The following is a 19,900-nucleotide window of genomic DNA, read 5'->3' as shown; positions in this document are numbered from 1 at the left end:
ATTACAATAAATAACAATCAGGCACCATCTACAGCAACAGACATGTTTATTTGCACCACAGGTAAAGGCCTGTAAGAATATCTTAAAATAAATTACACTTTCATCAGAAGAAGCATAGCAGACAGAATCTTTTTGAAAAATCCCAACTTGTTTAGTTCATTTAGAAAAAGGAAAATAAATCAAGATATGCAGCAAGTGACTTGAGAGGAACTGCTATGGAGACATCATGACTCCATTAACCCATTTCTGGTTCTTATAGAACAACACTTATTTGCATATATTTTCTTGTGTTTCCCCTTTTTTTTTACGAGTGGCTAAAGAAACCAGTTCTATGTTATATATTTTACCTCAGGGGAACAGAAACTCTGAACGACTCAAAAACAGGAAAGTATGATGCGAACATGTTTCATTTACGTTTATTTTAAATGGATCTATAGATGTAGCAATATTTGTGCCGTCTTCCATTATATTAGTATTGCATAGAAAAATACAATTTTCTCCATCATCCTCTACAAAATAAAATTGCTGCAGACAGCTGTTCACATCTGTTCTCCTTTTATTGGTTTATTATTTACATTGTCCATTTTCTGTGCCTATAAAGATGGCAGAGATGACTGGCACCTCGAAATAGAGGAAAACCTCTATTATATACACATTGTTGGCTGCAGATGAACGCACTCGCACTTAGTACCTCTGCGGTCTCTTCAAAGGGATTAAACAAAAAAGAAAGCTCAAAATTAAAATGTCTGAATGCCCTTTAGAAAATCTTCCAGTAACCCTCCCTATTTTTCTCTAAATCAGGAGATTTAATGCCACGACAGAGAGTTTCAGTGAGCTCGACAGCAAAGAGATTTCATGACGCAGCAAACTCACATTCAGAAAAGCAACACGTAGAGAAGTCCATATTAATGAAGGGAATTTTACATCTGCAACACAGAAGATTGGGTGAGTTTGGAAATAAATTAAGACATTGATGGTCCACTAAACGATTTAGCTTCAGTTTTGTGTGTCACAAAGTCCCAAAGCAAAGCAAGGTTCAGTTGTTTGACAATTTCCTAAATTGTGCGACACTAACAGCAAAAATGGAAAAAAAACAAACAAAAACAAAACAAAAAAAAAACACAAAGATACGGATGATCCCATCTTGTGGATTTTGTTGACGTAGAAACGATGTTGATGTTTCTGCAATGTTTAGACAGCCAAGGACATGTAGAGGAAAAAGTAAAGACTCTGAAAATATAAGATGCAATATTATTTTGAATCTTTCTCTGCTGAGTTAATGCGATGAAAACTGCATTTTCTGACTTGTCAGAAGCACCTGGTTAGGATTAAAAGTCGAAGTTGTTTCATTGCTTTATACTGCCCTCTAAAAACAATATTCCTCAGGTAGTTGTATGGAAGTAATGATCTTAAGAGTGTTTTTTTGTTGTTGTGAAGCTGGCTTGATCATTTGCTTTGGACCGCTGATTCATTAAAGCTCTTCTCATGAAAGAACCTTCTACCACTTGAGACCCTTAAGCAACTTGAACATATTTTTTCTAAGTTTGGCTTTAGTACAGACCTTAGGCAAGTTAAGATCAACTAATGTACAATAAAAAGATGAAAAGTTATACGTATGTTAATTTCAGTTCTGTTCAAAGGAAGTGGAAATGGAGCTCCCGTTTCACTGGAAACGGACTCTTTGGTCTGACTGGGTTAATTATGCATCTGAATGAGTCGGACATTACAGTCCATAAAGAAGCATCTCGATCGCTCTTCAAGGTGGCCGATCCAGACAAGAAGTTTTTAATAAACGAGCTCCTTAGGCACCTCCCAAGAAAACTCTGGTCGTCCAAAGTGGCCATACGAGGCCGTCTGCTGGTATATCGGCCTCTTCAGCTGCAGATCTCTGAACACAATACAGAAAAAAATGCGGTGTTGGTTAAAATGAGTTACACAGAGGTCTCAAACCTGTGGAGGCAAGATAACACAGCCTGACATAACAAAACTCGCATTTCCACCTAACAAAAAAAAAAAAAACCTGAAACCACAACCAAGCATGTAAACCTGAATTGTCAAGAAATGTGCATATCTCATATAAATGAAGCCAAGCAGACCAAACACGGATGACATTTGAAGTCTTCAATAATAAGTAAGCTGAATGTAAACAAAGTTTTGTTGCTAGCAGTCTTAGGATTAATTGAGCATAGTTCAGACACAGTAGCAGATATTTGACTGAAATTAATATTAAACCAGTAACATTGATTGAGGTGGACTAGAATAAGACCAAGTGTTTTGTATTTTTGGAAAAAAAACAAGAAACAGGAGGAAGAAATAGCTGACATGGCAACCATGTACAAAGTAGAAGTAAACATCCAAGGAGTAATCTGTTTGTAGCAACTCATCTTAAGAATTTCAGATGTTTTATTGGAAGGAAATTAATTCTGGACACATAAATAAATGCTCTTATTTTTTTCTTTCAGCATAGTAACCCTATCGGAAAGTAAACAGACGCATGCGGATATTGCATAAAACACATAAAAGTACCACAAATCTTTACTGTTTCCTTTATATCTAAAGCAACATCAGTGTAACATCTTTTTCCACAATGTTTTATTAGGAGCCACTGTGGAAAATCTAAAGAGCCGCATGTGGGTCTGGAACCGATTGCAGACCGCAGCTATGTGGAAAATATTCATCTTAAGCCAAAAGATGACGGCTGGCGCCACCCAGTGGTGTCATGTGAAAACAGCCATGTCTTAAACGCACAAAAACTTCTTAGTAGGTCTCATTTCATTACTTTTTTTTCTTGCAGATTGCTATTTTATTTATAATTTTATTATTGGATTAATTTTTATTGATTAGTTGAAACTCAAAAAACAAAAACAAAAAAACAAAAAGAAGGGAACGATTAGAGATGCAGACACAGATTTGAATTTTTATTTGAGATCTGACCTGAAGATGAGTGTTTTAGCTTGAGAACTTTAAAACTTTAAAAAGCTTCCAGAAACACCGTGAGACATAAAAAGCCGTGTGAGACTACCTGACTATAACTCCGGGGCGCAGATCAAAGTTCTTGTTGACAATCTTGAGAAGTTCTGACTCTGACTTCTGAGAGGAGCCGTATGTGAACAACGAGATGGACAAAGGATGGGCCACACCAATAGCATATGACACCTGAAGAAAGACATATAGATTAAAATCACATTTTCATTAGCAAAGCTGTCAGTGATGTGCAGCGCCTGAACTGGTACTGTGCGCTCACCTGAACCAGAACTCTCCTGCACAGTTTTGCTTTGACCAAAGACTTTGCCACCCAGCGAGCGGCGTAAGCAGCCGAGCGGTCCACTTTTGAGAAATCTTTGCCGGAGAAGGCCCCGCCGCCGTGAGCTCCCCAGCCTCCATATGTGTCTACAATAATCTTTCTGCCTGTGACACCAGCATCTCCCTGACGGCCAACAAAAGTAGAGCATGAACACAAGAAATCTAGCAGTTCATTTTACTTTATCTCTCTATCTCTCGTTCCAACCTGCGGTCCTCCGATGACAAAGCGGCCACTTGGCTGGAGGTGGTACACGGTTTTGTCGTCCAGATATTTAGCTGGAACCACGGCTTTTATCACCTGATGGGAGACGTTTCACCAGTGAATTCATACTTATGAATGAATCCCCTGGACTTGTTTGTCTGCGGCTACAAGGGTGAGTACCTTCTCCTTCAGGATCCTCTGCTGCTCCTCCAGAGAGATGCCGTCGTCGTGCTGGACAGAAATAACAATGGTGTGGACTCTCTTAGGCACCACAGCTCCATCCTTCTGGTCATAATGTACCGTCACCTGTGAGACAAACACAAAGTCAAATAATTAGCATGAAGAGGATATTTGAATCTTTTTAATGTGTCAAATTCTCCATTTGTAGAGTCTTAGGTCATTTTTTTTAGATGCAAACAAATAACTGGGATTGTTTTAACACAATGTTGCCTTAAGGCATTTTGTCATCCACTGAAATACTCATTTTCACTTTCCCTTTTTTTCAATTTGAAGAAATTGCCTTGCTATATTCAAGTAATTTTTTATAGCAATTAGTTACTCATTTATTCATATTTCAGAAGGATGAAATATGAGCGAACATGCCCATATAATCTTCAGAGACGAGGAAAGAAATAATTTAAGAGAAAGACTAGTAAAGTGCTTTTTCCAAGAGTGAACTTAGGAAATTTGCAGTAATTCAGCAGAAAATCCAACCTGTGTTTTAGAGTCAGGGCGCAGCCAGGGCACTGTGCCATTGCGTCTCAGTTCTGCCATCTTTGAGTTCAGCTTATGAGCCAGGACGATGGTGAGAGGCATGCACTCCTCTGTTTCATCTGTGGCGTAGCCGAACATCAGACCCTGCAAGGGACGGAGAGTCAGAAGAAATGCAAAATATGTGAAATTATACCTAGAAGCTTCTCACAATGTCAAAGTCAAAGTTGAAGCTCTTCAGTCAAATCACAGGAGACTGATTTAAAGTTTAACATCTGCACTTCTGCCATGCAGTAGACTGTCTGAACAGTGGATGAGGTTTTTTTATGGCTTACATGTGAAAATACTTTTAAACATTGCACATTTTGCTACTCATATGTTCAGGCTGATTTTAGCCTAAGCAACCTTGACCCAGTTAGTCGGTTTGATAAACCCTAATTGTTTCAGATCATAGCTTTGACATCGCACCAAAGTGAAGTCTTGCCCACCTGGTCTCCTGCTCCGATGTCCTCTTCTCGTCTGTCAATGTGGACGCCCTGAGCGATGTCTGGACTCTGTTGCTCCAAAGCCACCAGCACGTTACATGTCTTGTAGTCAAAACCTGCGGATGGAAACAATGTAACTCAGGGTTAAAGACAATAACAACACGAGTCCTCTGCCCTGTTGCTCTCTGAGTCACGTGCCTCACCTTTTTCAGAGTTGTCGTACCCAATGTGTTTGATAGCGTCCCTCACCACCTTCTGATAGTCCACGTTGGCCCGAGATGTGATCTCTCCACAGAGCAGCACCATGCCGGTCTTACACACAGTTTCTGTCAATCACAGTGGATTCATTAGGATCAGGAAGATATTTCAGGATGTCTGTGTGGTGCTACAGTATCTGGAGGCTTTGGGGTGGCTGCTCCCGAGCTTAGTTTGTTGCCTTTATGACACCTCTCTTTGTCAAAGTTGTTGGGACAGAAATCAAAAATAAATAAAACTGTGACGAACTTTAAGCCATCTAAAAAGAAAAAAAGAAGTCAGAATTGAAATCTGGTCTAAATTTGTATGTACAAAGGTTAGTTAAACTGACTTTGTCAACATTACTAAAGCCGCTGTTTAACCATTTCCAAGCTAACTATGCATGATGGGGTATTGGGAAAAACATGTCATGTGGGTCTAAACACGATGAAATGGTGGAGTTCGCTTGGAAGGATCAAGTCCTGTCAGGTTTCTGAAATGTGTTGCTTTTGATGCGCTCCCATTCAGAGTGGTGCATGTAAACCAGAATTAATAATACGGTGAAATTCACAGTGTTGTGCTGCATAGTGACCTGGTACATCACTTTTCTGCTATGTCTTATTAAATGAGCAACAAATCATCTGGAAATGGCATTTCAATGCTCTATGAGGGCTCACAAGTGATCAGAAACTGAAATAACCAAAAACCAGGCCAAGAATCCAACATGGAAAGGCAAGTAAAGCATTTCCACTGTGTTGCTTATAATTATCCTACGTTAATAATTGGTAATTGGCGCCATTTTTGAGTTGTAGTTAAATTTTATATGCTGCAGTGCTGCACTTGAGCAATTTGCGTGGCTTGTGAAAGCAGCACTGCTTCTACTGCTGAATCTTTTGTCTTGTCAAATAAACCCCGTAGTGCCCAGTCAATAATATTGCTGTGCAGCTGTGTTAAATGTAAATGTAAAGGTGGTGTGGGAGTTTTATTTTCAATGGCATAGTGTCTTCACTGGATATTTCTTGGCATCTCAGTTTTTACAAACAGAACATGAGATGGTCGTGAATTCTCGCCGACTTACCGCAGGCCACTTTAGCATCCGGGTCCTGCCTCAGATGTGCATCCAGGACTGCATCACTGATCTGGTCACAAATCTTATCTGTTGACAAAGTTACGTGACTTAAACAAAAGCCATTATTTCCAGAACAACAGAGAAATCACACACTCAGATAGTGATTAAACTGAGATTTCAGGTTTTTTTTCTTTGACAAAAGCGGATGCTTGTTTTGCTTTTTTTTCTCCCAAAAAAAACAAATTAGCTATCTGTTACAACTTTATTAACATATTAATAACATATTTGTCTCACACGTTATTATTTCAAACAGAAGATGCTTTGTGGTTTCGGCTTGTGTGAGTCTGAGTGTAGCAGAGGGGGACAATGCCTCACCAGCCACCCTATTCATGGCTCTTTGTCGTCCTGCTGAAGCAACGCAATAAACAGGTTACATCAGAAACAACCCCAACATCTGGCCGGGTGGACGCTTCAGAAACTCAGCTTGTGGACCGTTTAAGAACGCCATAGAAAGTGTTGGACAGAAGGGTGTTTTCTTTCTTTTTTTCCCCCCCATGTTTGCTCAAACTGTCTGAACATTTGGGAACGCTGAACAGATAATCGCTGTGTGTGTGGGAACAGACCAGACTTTGAGGTGTGTTATCAGCTGCTGCTGCTTTCCATAAAGATCACAAACTACTGCAAATGGAAAAAAAAAAGATCAACTAAGACAGAGAGGTGATGCAGAACTAAGGGCTTAAAGTTGCACTTGTGGTTTACCACAGAGCTGCATTTACTGATTATCGATTCTGCACGGAGGACTTTGTAAGATTACATATTTGTAAAAGGATTACAAAACATTGACAAGGGGTGAATGAGTGTCCTTCACTCACAGCAACCTGCAGGTCACAGTGGATTTTAGCTTTCATCTTTTAGGTTCAAATTTAAACAAGTTTTCCTGTAAATGGTACATAACGCTGTCTTTTTTATTTATTTAGCGTGCAACCGTGCACCAGGCTGCCGCACATGCATCTGCTGTCCCATAAGTGAAAGGTGACGGGGCCATGAACACATGTTGCAGTGAATGAAATACCAAGCATGCCTCGAGAGTAAAGACCCAACTCTGCAGAATGATTTTGAACATGAGGTCAATCTGAAACGGCACCGTTTAAAAGAAACTACTATGTTCAATTGCAGTAATAGAGACATTTTACGAGTTATATATATATAAAAAAAACTTTCTTTGACTAAGAAAATCTGATTTTACATTTAACATGTGTAAACCCAATCAAAAAAACTCACCTGGATGTCCCTCTCCTACAGATTCTGAGGTGAACATGAAAGAGCCGTCGTCCAGTTTATCACTCATTTTTCCTGCAGGAAGTGTTATTTTTGCAAGGCCTCTTGATTTCCAACAGGGACTTAAAAGCAGCTTCTCTTCACTTAAGTATCGAGGATCTGGAAGTCGCAAAAGCCCAGCAGCCAAAAGAAGGTCTGTCCTGCAAAACTCAACGTCCAAGTCCACATGGTTCAATATATAAGGCTGAGGGGGGCACGCGCACAAACACACACACACACACACACACACACACACACACACACACACACACACACACACACACACACACACACGCATACACACACACACACACACGCACGCACACACGCACGCACACACACACACACACGCACGCACACTCTCTGTCACTCACTCACACACACATATTCATGTCACGTGAATCCATGGTACAGTCCACTCCAGGGGGGTGTGGATGATGGGTGGGCAGCTCAGCTCACAGAAGCGGCTTGTTAACCCTTTGTGTTCAGCGTGATGCTCCGGTGTGTGTTTGTGGATTTTAACCTGCTTTAGCTGCTCTGCTTCAGGGTGAACGATCCTTCCTGGACAGAGTCATAACCAGCCAGGTTGAACCAGGCTGCAGGGAGACATGGAGAAAAAAGAAGGTGGCTGCTGTCAGCACCAGGCATGATTTGTTACTGGTCATGGCCAAATTAGTTGAGCTTTAAAGTGATGAAAACACACACAAAAAAAGCCAAAGAGACGTGAATCTAAAATATTTTGTGTTGCAGCAACTTATAAATATTTTCAAGAAATAATCATCAGTAATCATTAGTTAGACTTCTGAAGCTCTTCTTTGATTTTTTTTAAAGGTATAAATATAAAGTAGTCTAATATTCTTGATTTTTAATTTCAATGTTTCTTACCTTTAATCATTCCTGAGGCTACATATTTTAACTAAACCATTTAAGATATTGGATGTGGGCTGTAATTTGTACCCTGACTGTTGAAATTAGTAAATGCATGGACAAATAATAAAGGATGTCCTGTGTGTTTTGTTTTTTTTTATAAAATGTGAACAAGTTGAAGGAGTGTGATTACTTTCGCAGTGCAGTGTATCTCTTGTTGGTGGTACCTGCAAACATAAAATACAGTCTAAACTTGTGACTGACTCTCCAAAAGTGTGCTTCACCTGAACCCTTTGACAATTTGTAGTTTTCTACAAAAACACAGACACACTAAGTCAACTGAAAGCCAGAGAAATATCTGAGACACATCTTCGTTATTTGATCTTCTGTCAGGAAGGCTCAGTGTGTTCTGCAGTCACAGATGAAGACAAGAGCCCCGGGCTGGGATTGGACAGAAAATAGCTTCTGGACAACGCAGGACTGTTTGCTCCAAACTTAATTACTGGCTACGACTAATAATTGCTAACTTCCTAAAACAGAGCTGAAACACAATTTTCAAGTTTTTGATATTTATATTTTAAATAATGCTCTATAATTCTCTTTCTAAATAAAAAAAAAAAAAAAAAAAAAATATATATATATATATATATATATGTATATATATATATATATATATATATATTGGGCATAATACCACATGCATAAGTAAGTTTAGGTTAGTTACTTTGCTGAAAGCATGGTTTTAAAAGATGTCTTTTAAATGAACATCTTCATGTAAGCCCTGCTCTCAGCTCTTAACTCTAATATCCTCAAACTTTGGTGCACCAAATTGCACTGTTTATAAGAATAAATACAGGGCAACCCTGGAAGAAAACCTGTTGTAAACGGCAAAGACTGTTCTCTTTAACTGTAGCAAAGCATTCACTGAGGGGATGAAACCTATTTTATTTATTTTTTCATAAAAATGCAAAAATCCTCAGTTTTCCTTCAACTTCCTTCACAATTTATTCACCGCTATTTGTTGGTCTGTTAATACAGTGACACACTGAAGCTCGTAGATGTAACAATGTGAAAAAGTTCAAGGAGTTTTGAAGACTTTTGCAAGGCACCGTAGCTGATCCCTCTCAACTGTAGCATAAACAGAGATTTTCCTCTATTTTTCCATCATCTGGCTTTAATTTCAGTTGTGGATGGCTGTGTGAAATGAGATGGGAATTTTAAATAGTTATCTCGAGAGAATTAAATTCAACACTTTCTTTATGGCTTTTAGGGCCCACAGATGTAAGAAAAATATTTTTGTGAATAAAAGCTACCTGTGATTTAAATTTTATTTACATGAACAATGCATAGACAAGAGAACTAGTTTGCTCACTTAAGAGAACATTAGCCCTTTACATGCTAATGCTAGTCATGTGTGACATTAACACTTGAACATAATTGATCATAGCTAATAACGGCAATATTTGATAGAGTCTTATTAGCATCTGTTTTTTTATATAGCCAGTTTATCAGTCAAACTTAAATATCATGAGTCTGCTTGCCTTTACTTATTGGTATTATTACCAACACATTTCACTAATATTTCACATTTCAGAAGGTCCAGAGCCTAACCACTCAACTGATCGAAATTACACACACTTCTTTATTTGTTTACTTTAGCAATGTTTGTGTAAACATTTACAAATATTAATGTTACATATAGTTCTATTCTATGCACAAGGTGAGACCTACTAATTCTACCAAAAAAAAATAAAAATCTTGAGGAGCCTCACTTTAAGTGTTTGATGTTGATATTTAGATTTTCAATAGTGATTTCATAACTTTCCAGCTGTTACAATCAAGTGTGCTTCAGGACAGAAAGAGAACAACACTATACAAATAACCAGAGGTCAATGTTGTGTGTGGGTCAACATAACAAACCTCAACTAGATAAAACTAGAGGAGACGTGAAATTCCCGCTCGATCCTAAAGAGAGCAAGCGCCACAGGTCGCATGTCTCTGTCAGAGTCTGATTTTACCTGCCTCTAATCTGCTACTGTGGGACAAAAACAGTGACGAGCCACACTGGTTATGTATGCAAACATTAAACACCCTCTAAAATAGGGACTACGCATTTACATAAAAAAACCTGTTAATGACTGACAGGGAACGGGACTTTTTTTTTTTTTTTTTTCTTTTTAACTCCGGCAAGATTGTTCTAGTCATGTTGAAAGATTACTGATATCAGAGTTCAGACAGGCTTGAAGTCTGAATATGAGGAGTGAGAAGATTTATGTGCATAGAAAGAATACACAAACTTTCAAACAATTATTGCTAAGATTTGAGTACATTATAGTGCACCATATTCAATTATTCTGTCCGTCAAAAAGCAGACCATCAAGAAGATATGTGAGCTGTTTAAATGTTGATTATGTTATCTAGCAAAAATCAAAACCTTTGAACATCTGCTCAGTCTGAAAATGTCTCCCACAGCATGGTAGTGGTAACATCATGCTGTGGGGATGCTTTTTATTTCGCATGGAATGAAGAAAAATGGTCAGAGTTTATGAGAAAATTATTAACTAAATAATCTGCAGCAAGACTTGAAATTTGTTCAGATACTTATAATCAAGATTGACGGAGGTTGAGCTATTTTGTCAAAAAATGGGCAAAAACATCAATGTGTACACATTATGACTTCATCAAAGCTGGGTAGCAAAATTTTGATTTATGGGGTGAAATATTTTTGATACAATACTTGCATATTTTTTTTGCTCCCAGATGGATTTGTTCTGCATGATTATTTGTCCTGATTAAATGCTTCAGATCATCACACAATGTAGATATCAAACAAGGACAACCTGAGTAAATAATACAAAATACAAGTTTTAAAGGAGATAATTTATCAAGAGAAAAAGTTATCCAAACTAAAGTATTTTTTTTTTCCCACAGGACTTATATTCAAGGAGTGCAAATACTTTTGGTGGCTCTGTGTGTGCGTCACAATAAACACTGACGAGTTTCAATTTAAAAACCGGGTCAAAGGTCACATGAGAGTACGGCCAAGCTGAGACTTGACAGAACAGGACTAGATAAGGGTCCGGGACTTCAGGGGTTATTAACACCTGTTAGTCTTTCCTCAAGTTCAAGGACACTCAGTTTTCACCCACAACTTCCATCTCTGGGCTCTGGGCTCGCCTGGCGTCGAACTGGTTTCATCTGGAGCAAACGGAGTAAGTGTGATCCCGCCAGGCCTGCATATAAACTGTATGACTGAAAGACTGAGGGGAATTTGTTATACAAGTAGTTAGCTGACAACAAACAAAAGACAAATGAACTGGCACAAGTACTGTCATAAACCTGGTGATTCTTTCAGAGCTAATCGAGTTGGTTTTTGACTGGCTTCAATAGCATTGTTAGGAGTTGATAAGTTAACCAATGCTTTTGAGCAGAAACTATTTCCAGGAGGTGGGGTGCAAATCCTTTGCTGTGATTGGCTGTTAGTTCCCACAAGCTTAATGCCAAAGCTGATCAGGTCCAAATAGTGGCCGTGAGACATTTGTTTATATGTGTGACATTTGTTTATATATACTCACACTGTGCCTTTTCATAATATGTAATTTCTTTCTTTCTTTCTTTTTACTATTTGATGAATTAAATGGAGAAATCTCTCATTTTTAAAAGTTAAATCTAACAGTGATTTATTGGGTTTCAAAGTAGATGCTTTGAAACTGATCCTAAAGTTGAACCGTTTGCATGTAGAGGAGCCAGAGGGAGCACAGCAGCTGGGCTAAAGGAGTGTCACTCTATCCCGTCTCTGTTCCAGTCCATTTTGGACCTTCAGCACATTCCTGAGTGAAGCTGCCATGAATGAATGAAGTATTACTAATGTATATCTCCTGTAGTACGCTGTCTTCTCAGACTTTAAAGGAGCAATGCAGCAATAGCAAATGGCTACTTCAGTTGACTAATTTCCAAAAGGTATATGGTGAAAAATGTAAATCGTTTTACTAAAAAGTTAAATATTTGCAGTGTGGAGGCAGAGTGTTAGCATAACTTCAACCTCTTACACACCTTCCAAAACCATTGACCCTTCTTTACTGTACCATGCACTATTGTTATCAATGGCTTGACTAATAAAACTGATATCTTCACTGTTTGTGATTGTAAAAATAGCCATAAATAAGTAACAGTTTTAAATCGAGCTAGAAAAACAGCCAAGCAATCTGTTCTCTTAGATGTAGTGCCACAGTTAAAATAAAGACAGGATCGCTTTTCTTCTATAACCTTTTATGAGTAAATCGGCTTAGACCAACTGTTAGATATGACTCATAATACAAGGCAATGGACATGTAAGGCCTTGGGCTCAGAAAGCAGACTCATTCTCTCATAACAGAATCAAGGAAAACTGAGAGGCTTCACAAAGGATGATTTTATTTGAACCATGTCTTGAGCTGCATCAATAGATGAAAACCCAATACTGAAAACATTGTGTTTACAACGTGGTAACGGTTCCATTCAGAAGCCCTTCTAAATGGAAGTATGCAAACTCTTTTGACCTTTTTCACATTTTTGTCTCATTATAACCCCAAACTTTAATGGGATTCTTTGGATTGTAAGTACAGCAAACAAATCATCAAACAAAAAACAAAGGAAAACTAACAATGCACCTCAATAAGAAGAACCACTATGTATCAACATAGTGACACATTGGCATTAACATTATACTGTGAGGAAGCTTTTCTTAAGTAGGAATAAAATAGGGCCAAGGGAACTAGTTGGAGCTCATGGGAAGATGGATGGAGAAAAAATAGGGCAACACTGGAAGGAAAAGGATGGACAAGAAGGCAGAAGTCAAATTTGATGCAAGTTTTTTGTCTGTCCTACTAAACAATTGGTCAAATTGAATATCGCAAGATTTGGATTATATTTTTACTAGTCACTATTAAATAGTTATAAATGTAAGGGGGAAAAAACGTATACTCCGTTTTACATTATTAGACCAAATATCTTTTCCGTCTTCACCTTCTTAACTTCCAGCAGAGGGAAGTGTTGCTCCAAACCTGATTTCAGGGCCTTAGCAGTGGTGAGCTGCAAAATAAGGTAAGAAAAATATTAAAAACTTGAAAAATGTAGCAAAGTACATAAAATTCATAAAGCCAATTATTTTAATTTTTTCAGTGAATTTTATTTGCAAACGAATCTGGCAACAATGCATGCATTTCCTTTCGCATCATAGTTATCGGTTAAAATCCCCCCGGCCCTCAACCAAGAAAAAAAAAAAGTTAATCAGATTTTGTAGTAATCTGACAAAATGTGAAAATGTTCGATAGGCTGGAAAACCTTTGTAAATCTCTGTTAAAATATTCCCGTTAACATCTCGCATCGACTTTTCCAGCCATCTGTTTCGATTAGTTAGCCTGTGCTAATGATCGTTTAGTAGGCCTGCGCCGCCGGCCGGGATCTGTTTACTCAAGGAAGGTCTGTGGCCGAGGCGGCGTTTCATGAAACGTCATTCATATTGGTGTTTCAATATTAAGGTAACATACACTTCTAAACTTAACATTATTGTTACTGCGTTGAAAAATCTGCATTTCCTTCTTCTGGGCTACTTTTTAGCCCAGCTTCAGGATAAAACCAAAGAGTTTGTGTCTATCTGGTGCCGCACTGTCCTAATTTATGGACGCCACTGAACCTGTTATACCAGTTACAGCTTTACTGTGCAGGATTCCGAGAGACAAGCTTACTTAACATGTAGCAACATTTGATATTACTGTAGCTGAAATGGTTTCCTGTTAACCCTTTAGGTTGATACTGTGGGTTTAATTATTTGCCCGGAGTATCAAGGTCATTGACTAATTGGTGTCGGAGCGGTTATTTATCAGCTTGCATTGAGCTACATACGTAACCCAGTGTTGGTATGCACAAAAAACTGCTTAGATATGAAAGTAACCGCTTGGTTAAAGTAAAGCTTTAATAAAGATATTAAAGCTTAGATATTAAAAACTGCTTAGATGTTAAAGTACTTATTTTTGAGATTAGGTTCTTGTCACGTGAACGTCATTTCATTTTTTTTTTTTTTTTTTACAAAAAATAAAATAAATGTTTGATCAAAATAAATTGTAGCCTAAATATATGTGAGGAGAGAGACTAGTATATTTAATTGCACAATGCATTTAAATGATAACAATCTTACTTGTATAAATTAGTGGCTTACAAAACACACCTGGGTTTTTTTTGGTGTAAAATAAAAAATAAAAAAAAGTTTGACCCATATAAGTTTTTTTTTTTTTTCTACAAATAGATCAGCTGGATTTTTCCTCCAGCTGATCTACAAAGCAAATCTGTTAAAAGAAATTTAGAAATAAATAACATGGTGAATAACGATTAGCTTATTCATTGTGGCATGAGTCAACATAATGTTGAAGCACTTTTTGGAATCATTTTCAGCGTCTAATCTTCTTTTGGAGTCTACCTGCATTCCACACTTTGATTCAACAACACTTGCTCACCCTGTCTTGCTGAGCTTCTCTTTTTATCGAAAAATGTGAAGATATCTGCTCAATGGTCCCGGCTCTTGTCGAGTGACCCTTCATACTGTCGGTCAGATTTAGCTCTAGAGTCTGGCTTAGCCTGTATGTGTAAGTAAACTCCTTAAGAGAACATCTAATTTCAATTTGAACTCCTTCACATTCACTGTATTTAATTACAGCTTTTGAGTCAAAAAGCCTGAATCCTGAATCTGAATCAGCAGGTGCTCTGACAAAGTATTTGGTTAAAAATGTGTACATGTATGCAAATATGTCATTGGAAGCTTTTATTTGTTTTTTCCATTTCAATTTCCTCTGGTGAATTTCCATATTTAACTTTCACCATATGTCACTAAGACCAACAAGGAGTGTGTAAACCTTTGAGAGAAACTGTGCTACTGCATAAACCGTAAATATTAATTTTATCATATGTTCTTGTATTTTTTTCTTTCTCAGAAATGCATGTTCGCCCAAGCATACTAACACAACCAGAGACCACATTCTATTATCATCATAACTGGTTTGGTTTATGTTCTGGTTTTGTTTCTATAATCCTCTGTTTCTCTGTTGATCTATGGAGATTACAGTCAATTGGCCACTGAGAAGTAAATAAATAAATGGTTTTAGCATGGAAGAACGTTTTAGTGGAGGTTTGGATCTTGGAGGTGTGTTGGCATAGGCTGAATACAGTGTAGCTGTGTTCAGTGTTGTGTGGCAATGCAATGCATGTAGCACTAAATGCTTTCTTTTTGTTATGTCTTCAAACTCTTCCTTGTTTGGCTAGCGTCTCTATTGGCTGGTGATCTTTTCTCCTCCTTTGTCCCCTGTGCTATAAAGCCCGGTGACTTCGATGCATTTTCAGTTACTTTACGTTTCACACCGGACGAGCTGAAGCAGAAGTAAGAGAGGATTTTCTTTTTTTCCACTTGACTGCAGAAATAAGTTAGTGAGCTTCTTATTTCACAGCTGTTTAGATAAAGGAGCCAGACTTGTGTCATAATTTATTCTAACATGGTTTTAGATATGATTGCAGCATCTTATTCTTTTGTGTTTCTGCGCACTTCATCTCGATGCATGAGGTTAGAATGTAAAAGGAAGCGCACTCGCAGATGGAGGACATTTGCATTTTACTTGCATCAAGATAACATCCCCCACTAATTCTGTTGAGAGTTGTTGCATTTTTTTTTTTTTTGCAAGTTTTGAGGTGTGAAATTCTTTTTCTTCTTCTTAGTCTTCCAACCCCGTCTCATGAATTTACCTTGAAGTTGAGCCTCAGCAGAGACTTAGTTCAGTTTGTGCTGCTTAGAAAAAAAAAAGTCTTGTTTTCTGTGTCTTCCAGTGAAATCTTGAGGGTGTGTGAGTGTGTAGTAAGAGGCTCAGACTTTTACCACCATGCTGGCTCTGTCCAGATGTTCAGCGGCTTTGAGCTGGAGGCTTCCCCTGTGTTGCTCTGCCCTCCGTCTGGCGAGCCGCTCCGTCGCAGCCGGCCCTCAGTTTCTAAAGAGCCAGACTGCTCAGTTTCACCAAAGCGAAGCCAGAGCAAGTCCTGATCCAAACAAGATCACCTCAGGCAAGAACATATTTGACTCCTGCACCAATTAGCTGTTCTCTGTGGTTATGTTGTTGGACGTTAATTATTCCCCCAGTGTTGTCCTACTTTGTAGTCTGGAGGAGTTGTTTTAGCCAAAACAGATGTAATTTAGATTGATGGTAATTTTTATTTCTTTGTTTTTTTTAAGAGTAGTAATCATTGTGATGTGAACGGTGACCTTACAATGAAAGCGCTTACGCTTTACTGACTTTCTGCTGGTGTAGTTAAGAAGCCATTGCAAAGAAAATCAGATTAGGTCGGTGCAACTGGAGAACGAATATCTGCATATAATTGTATAATTATATGGTAGGTCATTTTAAAATGGGTACATTTCAGTCCATGCAAAGTAAAGTTTATTGTTGGCTGCCTTTAAGCGGTTTTTCGACAAACAGCAGCCACTGTCGGAAGGATCTGATGTGTAGCTGAGCTTCCTAATCTCATAAGTGAGATTTAGATTAGAGCACAACGAGATATTGCTGGCGGGAAGGATCTCAATCACACTGAAAATACAAGGAAGAAGATGATGAGTGAGCATGCTTGATCTTGTTGATCACTCAGCCTCAGAAAGCTTTAGCTTCTCCTTTTCAGAAAAGATAAACTTTCTCTGCAGGGACACATCGGAACAGAAACAACCGCAAAGAAAAAACAACAACAACAAAAAAAAAAAGACAGAATTTTTAAGTCCAGCCTCTTTTAGTTAGTTGAGTCATATTTAAGAGGGAGCAGGAAAGGTGTCTTCTGTCTCTCTCACGATGGTTTTGCCGTGTTTTGCTGCAGTGTCTGGTTTGGAGGGGGCCCTGACTGAGATGGGGATGTGGTCCCTGGGCATCGGCGCTGTGGGAGCGGCCCTGGCTGGGATCTTCCTGGCCAACACTGACATGTGTCTTCCTAAAGGTGCCAGCGCATCGCTGGAGCACCTCGAAGACGCCGATCTGCGTTCCACCACAGATGGTAGGCTGATGTCTAATAAAAGCTGTTGATGCAAATCCGTCGTTGAGACAGTCAGAAAGACGTTTAGGCTTCAGTCAGAAGCAGAATCACTTGTGTAGTTGTTAAAGGTTTTATGTTTGCAATCTACTGGGGTTGTGCCATTTTAACACGACATTAACATGTTTTAATAATCACTACAATATGCAGTCATAAGTGTGAATATAAAAGTTGACATAAATGCAGAGTAACTAATGACGTATTTGAACATTTTTTATTTTTTCGTGCTCAGGATGGAAAGATGAAACATTAGCTTTAAATTTTTAACAAAACCATTAGCCTCCTATATTTGTTTCTAGTTCATTTTTTCCTCTAGTCCACACATATTCAATATATCCATGTAAACTAAGATGTAAGGCTGAGTTAAAGAGTCTTTTTTTCTGACTGTAGATGGAAAGGTTATAAAAGCAAAGAGCCTGTGGGAGAAGAACGGCGCGGTGGTCATGGCCGTACGGCGGCCTGGATGATTTTTGTGCAGAGAGGTAGTGCCTGACTTGACGTTTGAATGCTTGCATAGATTAATAGTTTAAATTCCCCTCATGACTTCATGTTCTTCTATCCATAGGAAGCCTCTGAGCTGTCCTCTCTGAAGCCCCAGCTGGAAGAGCTCGGGGTCCCTCTGGTTGCCGTGGTGAAAGAGAACGTCGGCTCAGAGATCCAGGACTTCAGACCGCACTTCGCCGGGGACATCTACATAGATGAGATGGTGAGCAGCTGGAATCTTAATGTTTTGACTGTACAGCCTCTCGCGTACTTGAATTTATACCGACCTGAGCACAGTACGACAATATAATTTTTGATAAATGTTCCCAAGATCAATGTCATATTAGGAGACTTTCTGAACCTCAGTTTCTACTGTAGCTCTGACTGAATGTTTAAGGTCTGTGTCAAGCTGAAAGGTGAAGCTTGTTGTTGTTGAAAGGTGATGAAATGTCGGCGTGAATTCTTTTCAAGGCGCTAACCAGAACTCAATTTGATTGTAGAAACATTTCTATGGACCACTGCAGAGAAAGATGGGAGGGCTAGGCTTCATCCGCCTTGGGGTGTGGCAGAACTTTATTCGGGCCTGGAGGTCCGGTTACCAAGGTAACATGCAGGGCGAGGGCTTCATCTTGGGAGGAGTGTTTGTCATCGGACCAGGAGATCAGGTAATCTGTCCGTCACCTGAGCAGTGCAGATTATTATCACGCGGCTTAAAAAAACAAACAAAAAAAAACCCCCTTCATTTGAACCGTGTTTGGTGTTTTGCAGGGAATCCTCCTGGAGCACAAAGAGAAGCAGTTTGGCGACAAGGTGGACATAGCGGACGTCCTGAAGGCTGCGCAGAAAATTGTTTCAGCGAAATAGAACGTTGATTTAGATCTGAGCTAAAATGAACAAATAATTTTACTTTGAGTTGTGGTTTACGTTGACTAATATGGCAATATACCTCCAAGTAATTTGCTGTTGGGTATGAAATTGAATCTTAAGGCACAGGACAGAATGAATGTTTACTACAGATGTTTTTTTTTTCTAATTATAGATAATCTTTCAGATACATTAAGATTCAGGTAGAGCGATTATAAAACGAAGCATCGCTCGAAAAAGATCCAAACTACTTATTCCAATCCAAAGGCTTGATGTCATATCGAAGTGTGATGTTGAATTATCAGTCCGTCAAATGTAACTGGTACATTTTTCATGTCTTTAACATGTTAAAGCTTAATTTTGTCCGTCCTCGTCCAGCACCTGGATCATCCTCGGTCATTGGAGACGGCAGTGTCTGGTCTGTGTGTGTGTGTGTGTGTGTGAAATAATGACAACCTGACTCTAAACTCGGTGCAGAGAGGAGCAGGTTTGATGCCCCCGCCACACACACGCACACACACACACCCAGGTTCAGCCGCTGTCATCATGCTGGGGAGAGTTTGAGGCGCTTCAGGCAGGTTTTATTTTACTTGTCCGAGTGTGTTTTAGTGCATGAGCGAGGAGTGTACTGTTTGTACCTGGACACGTGCTTCCAACCTGTAGATTAATAAATCATCACTCTACCCCAGGTGCCCTTGTGTGTTCATTTTACTGCAGCAATATCACAAACTTTGGGTTTTTCTTCTTTGATTGTGCTGCATCTGTCATTGGGACATTTTTTTCCTGAAATATTTCATCATAGAAAATCCTGTTTTAAAAGGTCTTGGACAAACAAACAAAAATAGCTCATGCATTCCTCTTGGTTAATGTTCATCAGACCTATTTAAAACTTCTTTTAATTCAAAATTTACAATTTATATTTGCATACTTTTGGATTGCATAATAAAATGTCAAAACCCCAGCAACAGTGCTTTGTAACAATATTCTAACCTCTTATGTTTTTAACATTTTGTTATGTTGCATTGGTATTTTTATTCCACACTCTGAATGAAAACAGAGTGTAGAAAGCTGTTCCCCTTTCCTAACTTAATGTTATGTAAAAGTTAACAGACGACGTAATTGGCGCAAATGTAAGCATGCTGGAGTAAGCAAGACAGCTAATTTCCATTTCCAGGTATCATTCGCAATATACTCATGCATACAAGAGTCAAATGATGAAGTAACATTATATGCATGGTATAAAGTGCATTTTATTTTTGTGCGCAAGGTGTTGCTTAA

At 38.7% G+C, this 19,900-nt stretch overlaps 2 protein-coding genes across 6 annotated transcripts; one reads left to right on the top strand and one right to left on the bottom strand.

The window, feature by feature from the left end:
• Positions 1-29: 29 nt before the first annotated feature.
• On the bottom strand, positions 30-7,504 carry mat1a (methionine adenosyltransferase 1A). Its single transcript, XM_014987532.2, has 10 exons — positions 7,286-7,504; positions 6,014-6,091; positions 4,905-5,027; positions 4,705-4,817; positions 4,220-4,363; positions 3,686-3,811; positions 3,509-3,601; positions 3,245-3,427; positions 3,023-3,156; positions 30-1,888 (listed from the first exon to the last, which is right to left on the bottom strand). Exons 1-10 carry the CDS (start codon positions 7,350-7,352, stop codon positions 1,786-1,788), a joined length of 1,164 nt encoding a protein of 387 aa, XP_014843018.2. The 5' UTR covers positions 7,353-7,504; the 3' UTR covers positions 30-1,785.
• Positions 7,505-13,593: 6,089 nt separating this feature from the next.
• On the top strand, positions 13,594-19,310 carry selenou1a (selenoprotein U 1a). Of its 5 annotated transcripts, none has more exons than XM_014987535.2 (7): positions 13,625-13,707; positions 16,037-16,267; positions 17,066-17,239; positions 17,666-17,757; positions 17,841-17,981; positions 18,259-18,423; positions 18,527-19,310. In XM_014987535.2, the coding sequence occupies exons 2-7, from the start codon at positions 16,090-16,092 to the stop codon at positions 18,620-18,622; spliced, it is 846 nt and encodes a 281-aa protein (XP_014843021.2). In that variant the 5' UTR covers positions 13,625-13,707; positions 16,037-16,089; the 3' UTR covers positions 18,623-19,310. The 5 variants fall into 5 exon arrangements, with proteins under 5 accessions (XP_014843022.1, XP_014843021.2, XP_087868999.1 ...); XM_088012872.1 differs by lacking the exon at positions 13,625-13,707 and adding an exon at positions 15,578-15,596; XM_014987536.2 differs by lacking the exon at positions 16,037-16,267 and having other exon boundaries at positions 13,594-13,707.
• The last annotated feature ends 590 nt before the right edge of the window (positions 19,311-19,900 follow it).

Source organism: Poecilia mexicana, unplaced genomic scaffold (assembly GCF_051168715.1).
Source record: "Poecilia mexicana isolate PSO_F unplaced genomic scaffold, ASM5116871v1 scaffold_15, whole genome shotgun sequence".
NCBI lineage: Eukaryota > Metazoa > Chordata > Actinopteri > Cyprinodontiformes > Poeciliidae > Poecilia > Poecilia mexicana.
This window is presented reverse-complemented; position numbering and strand designations above follow the sequence as displayed.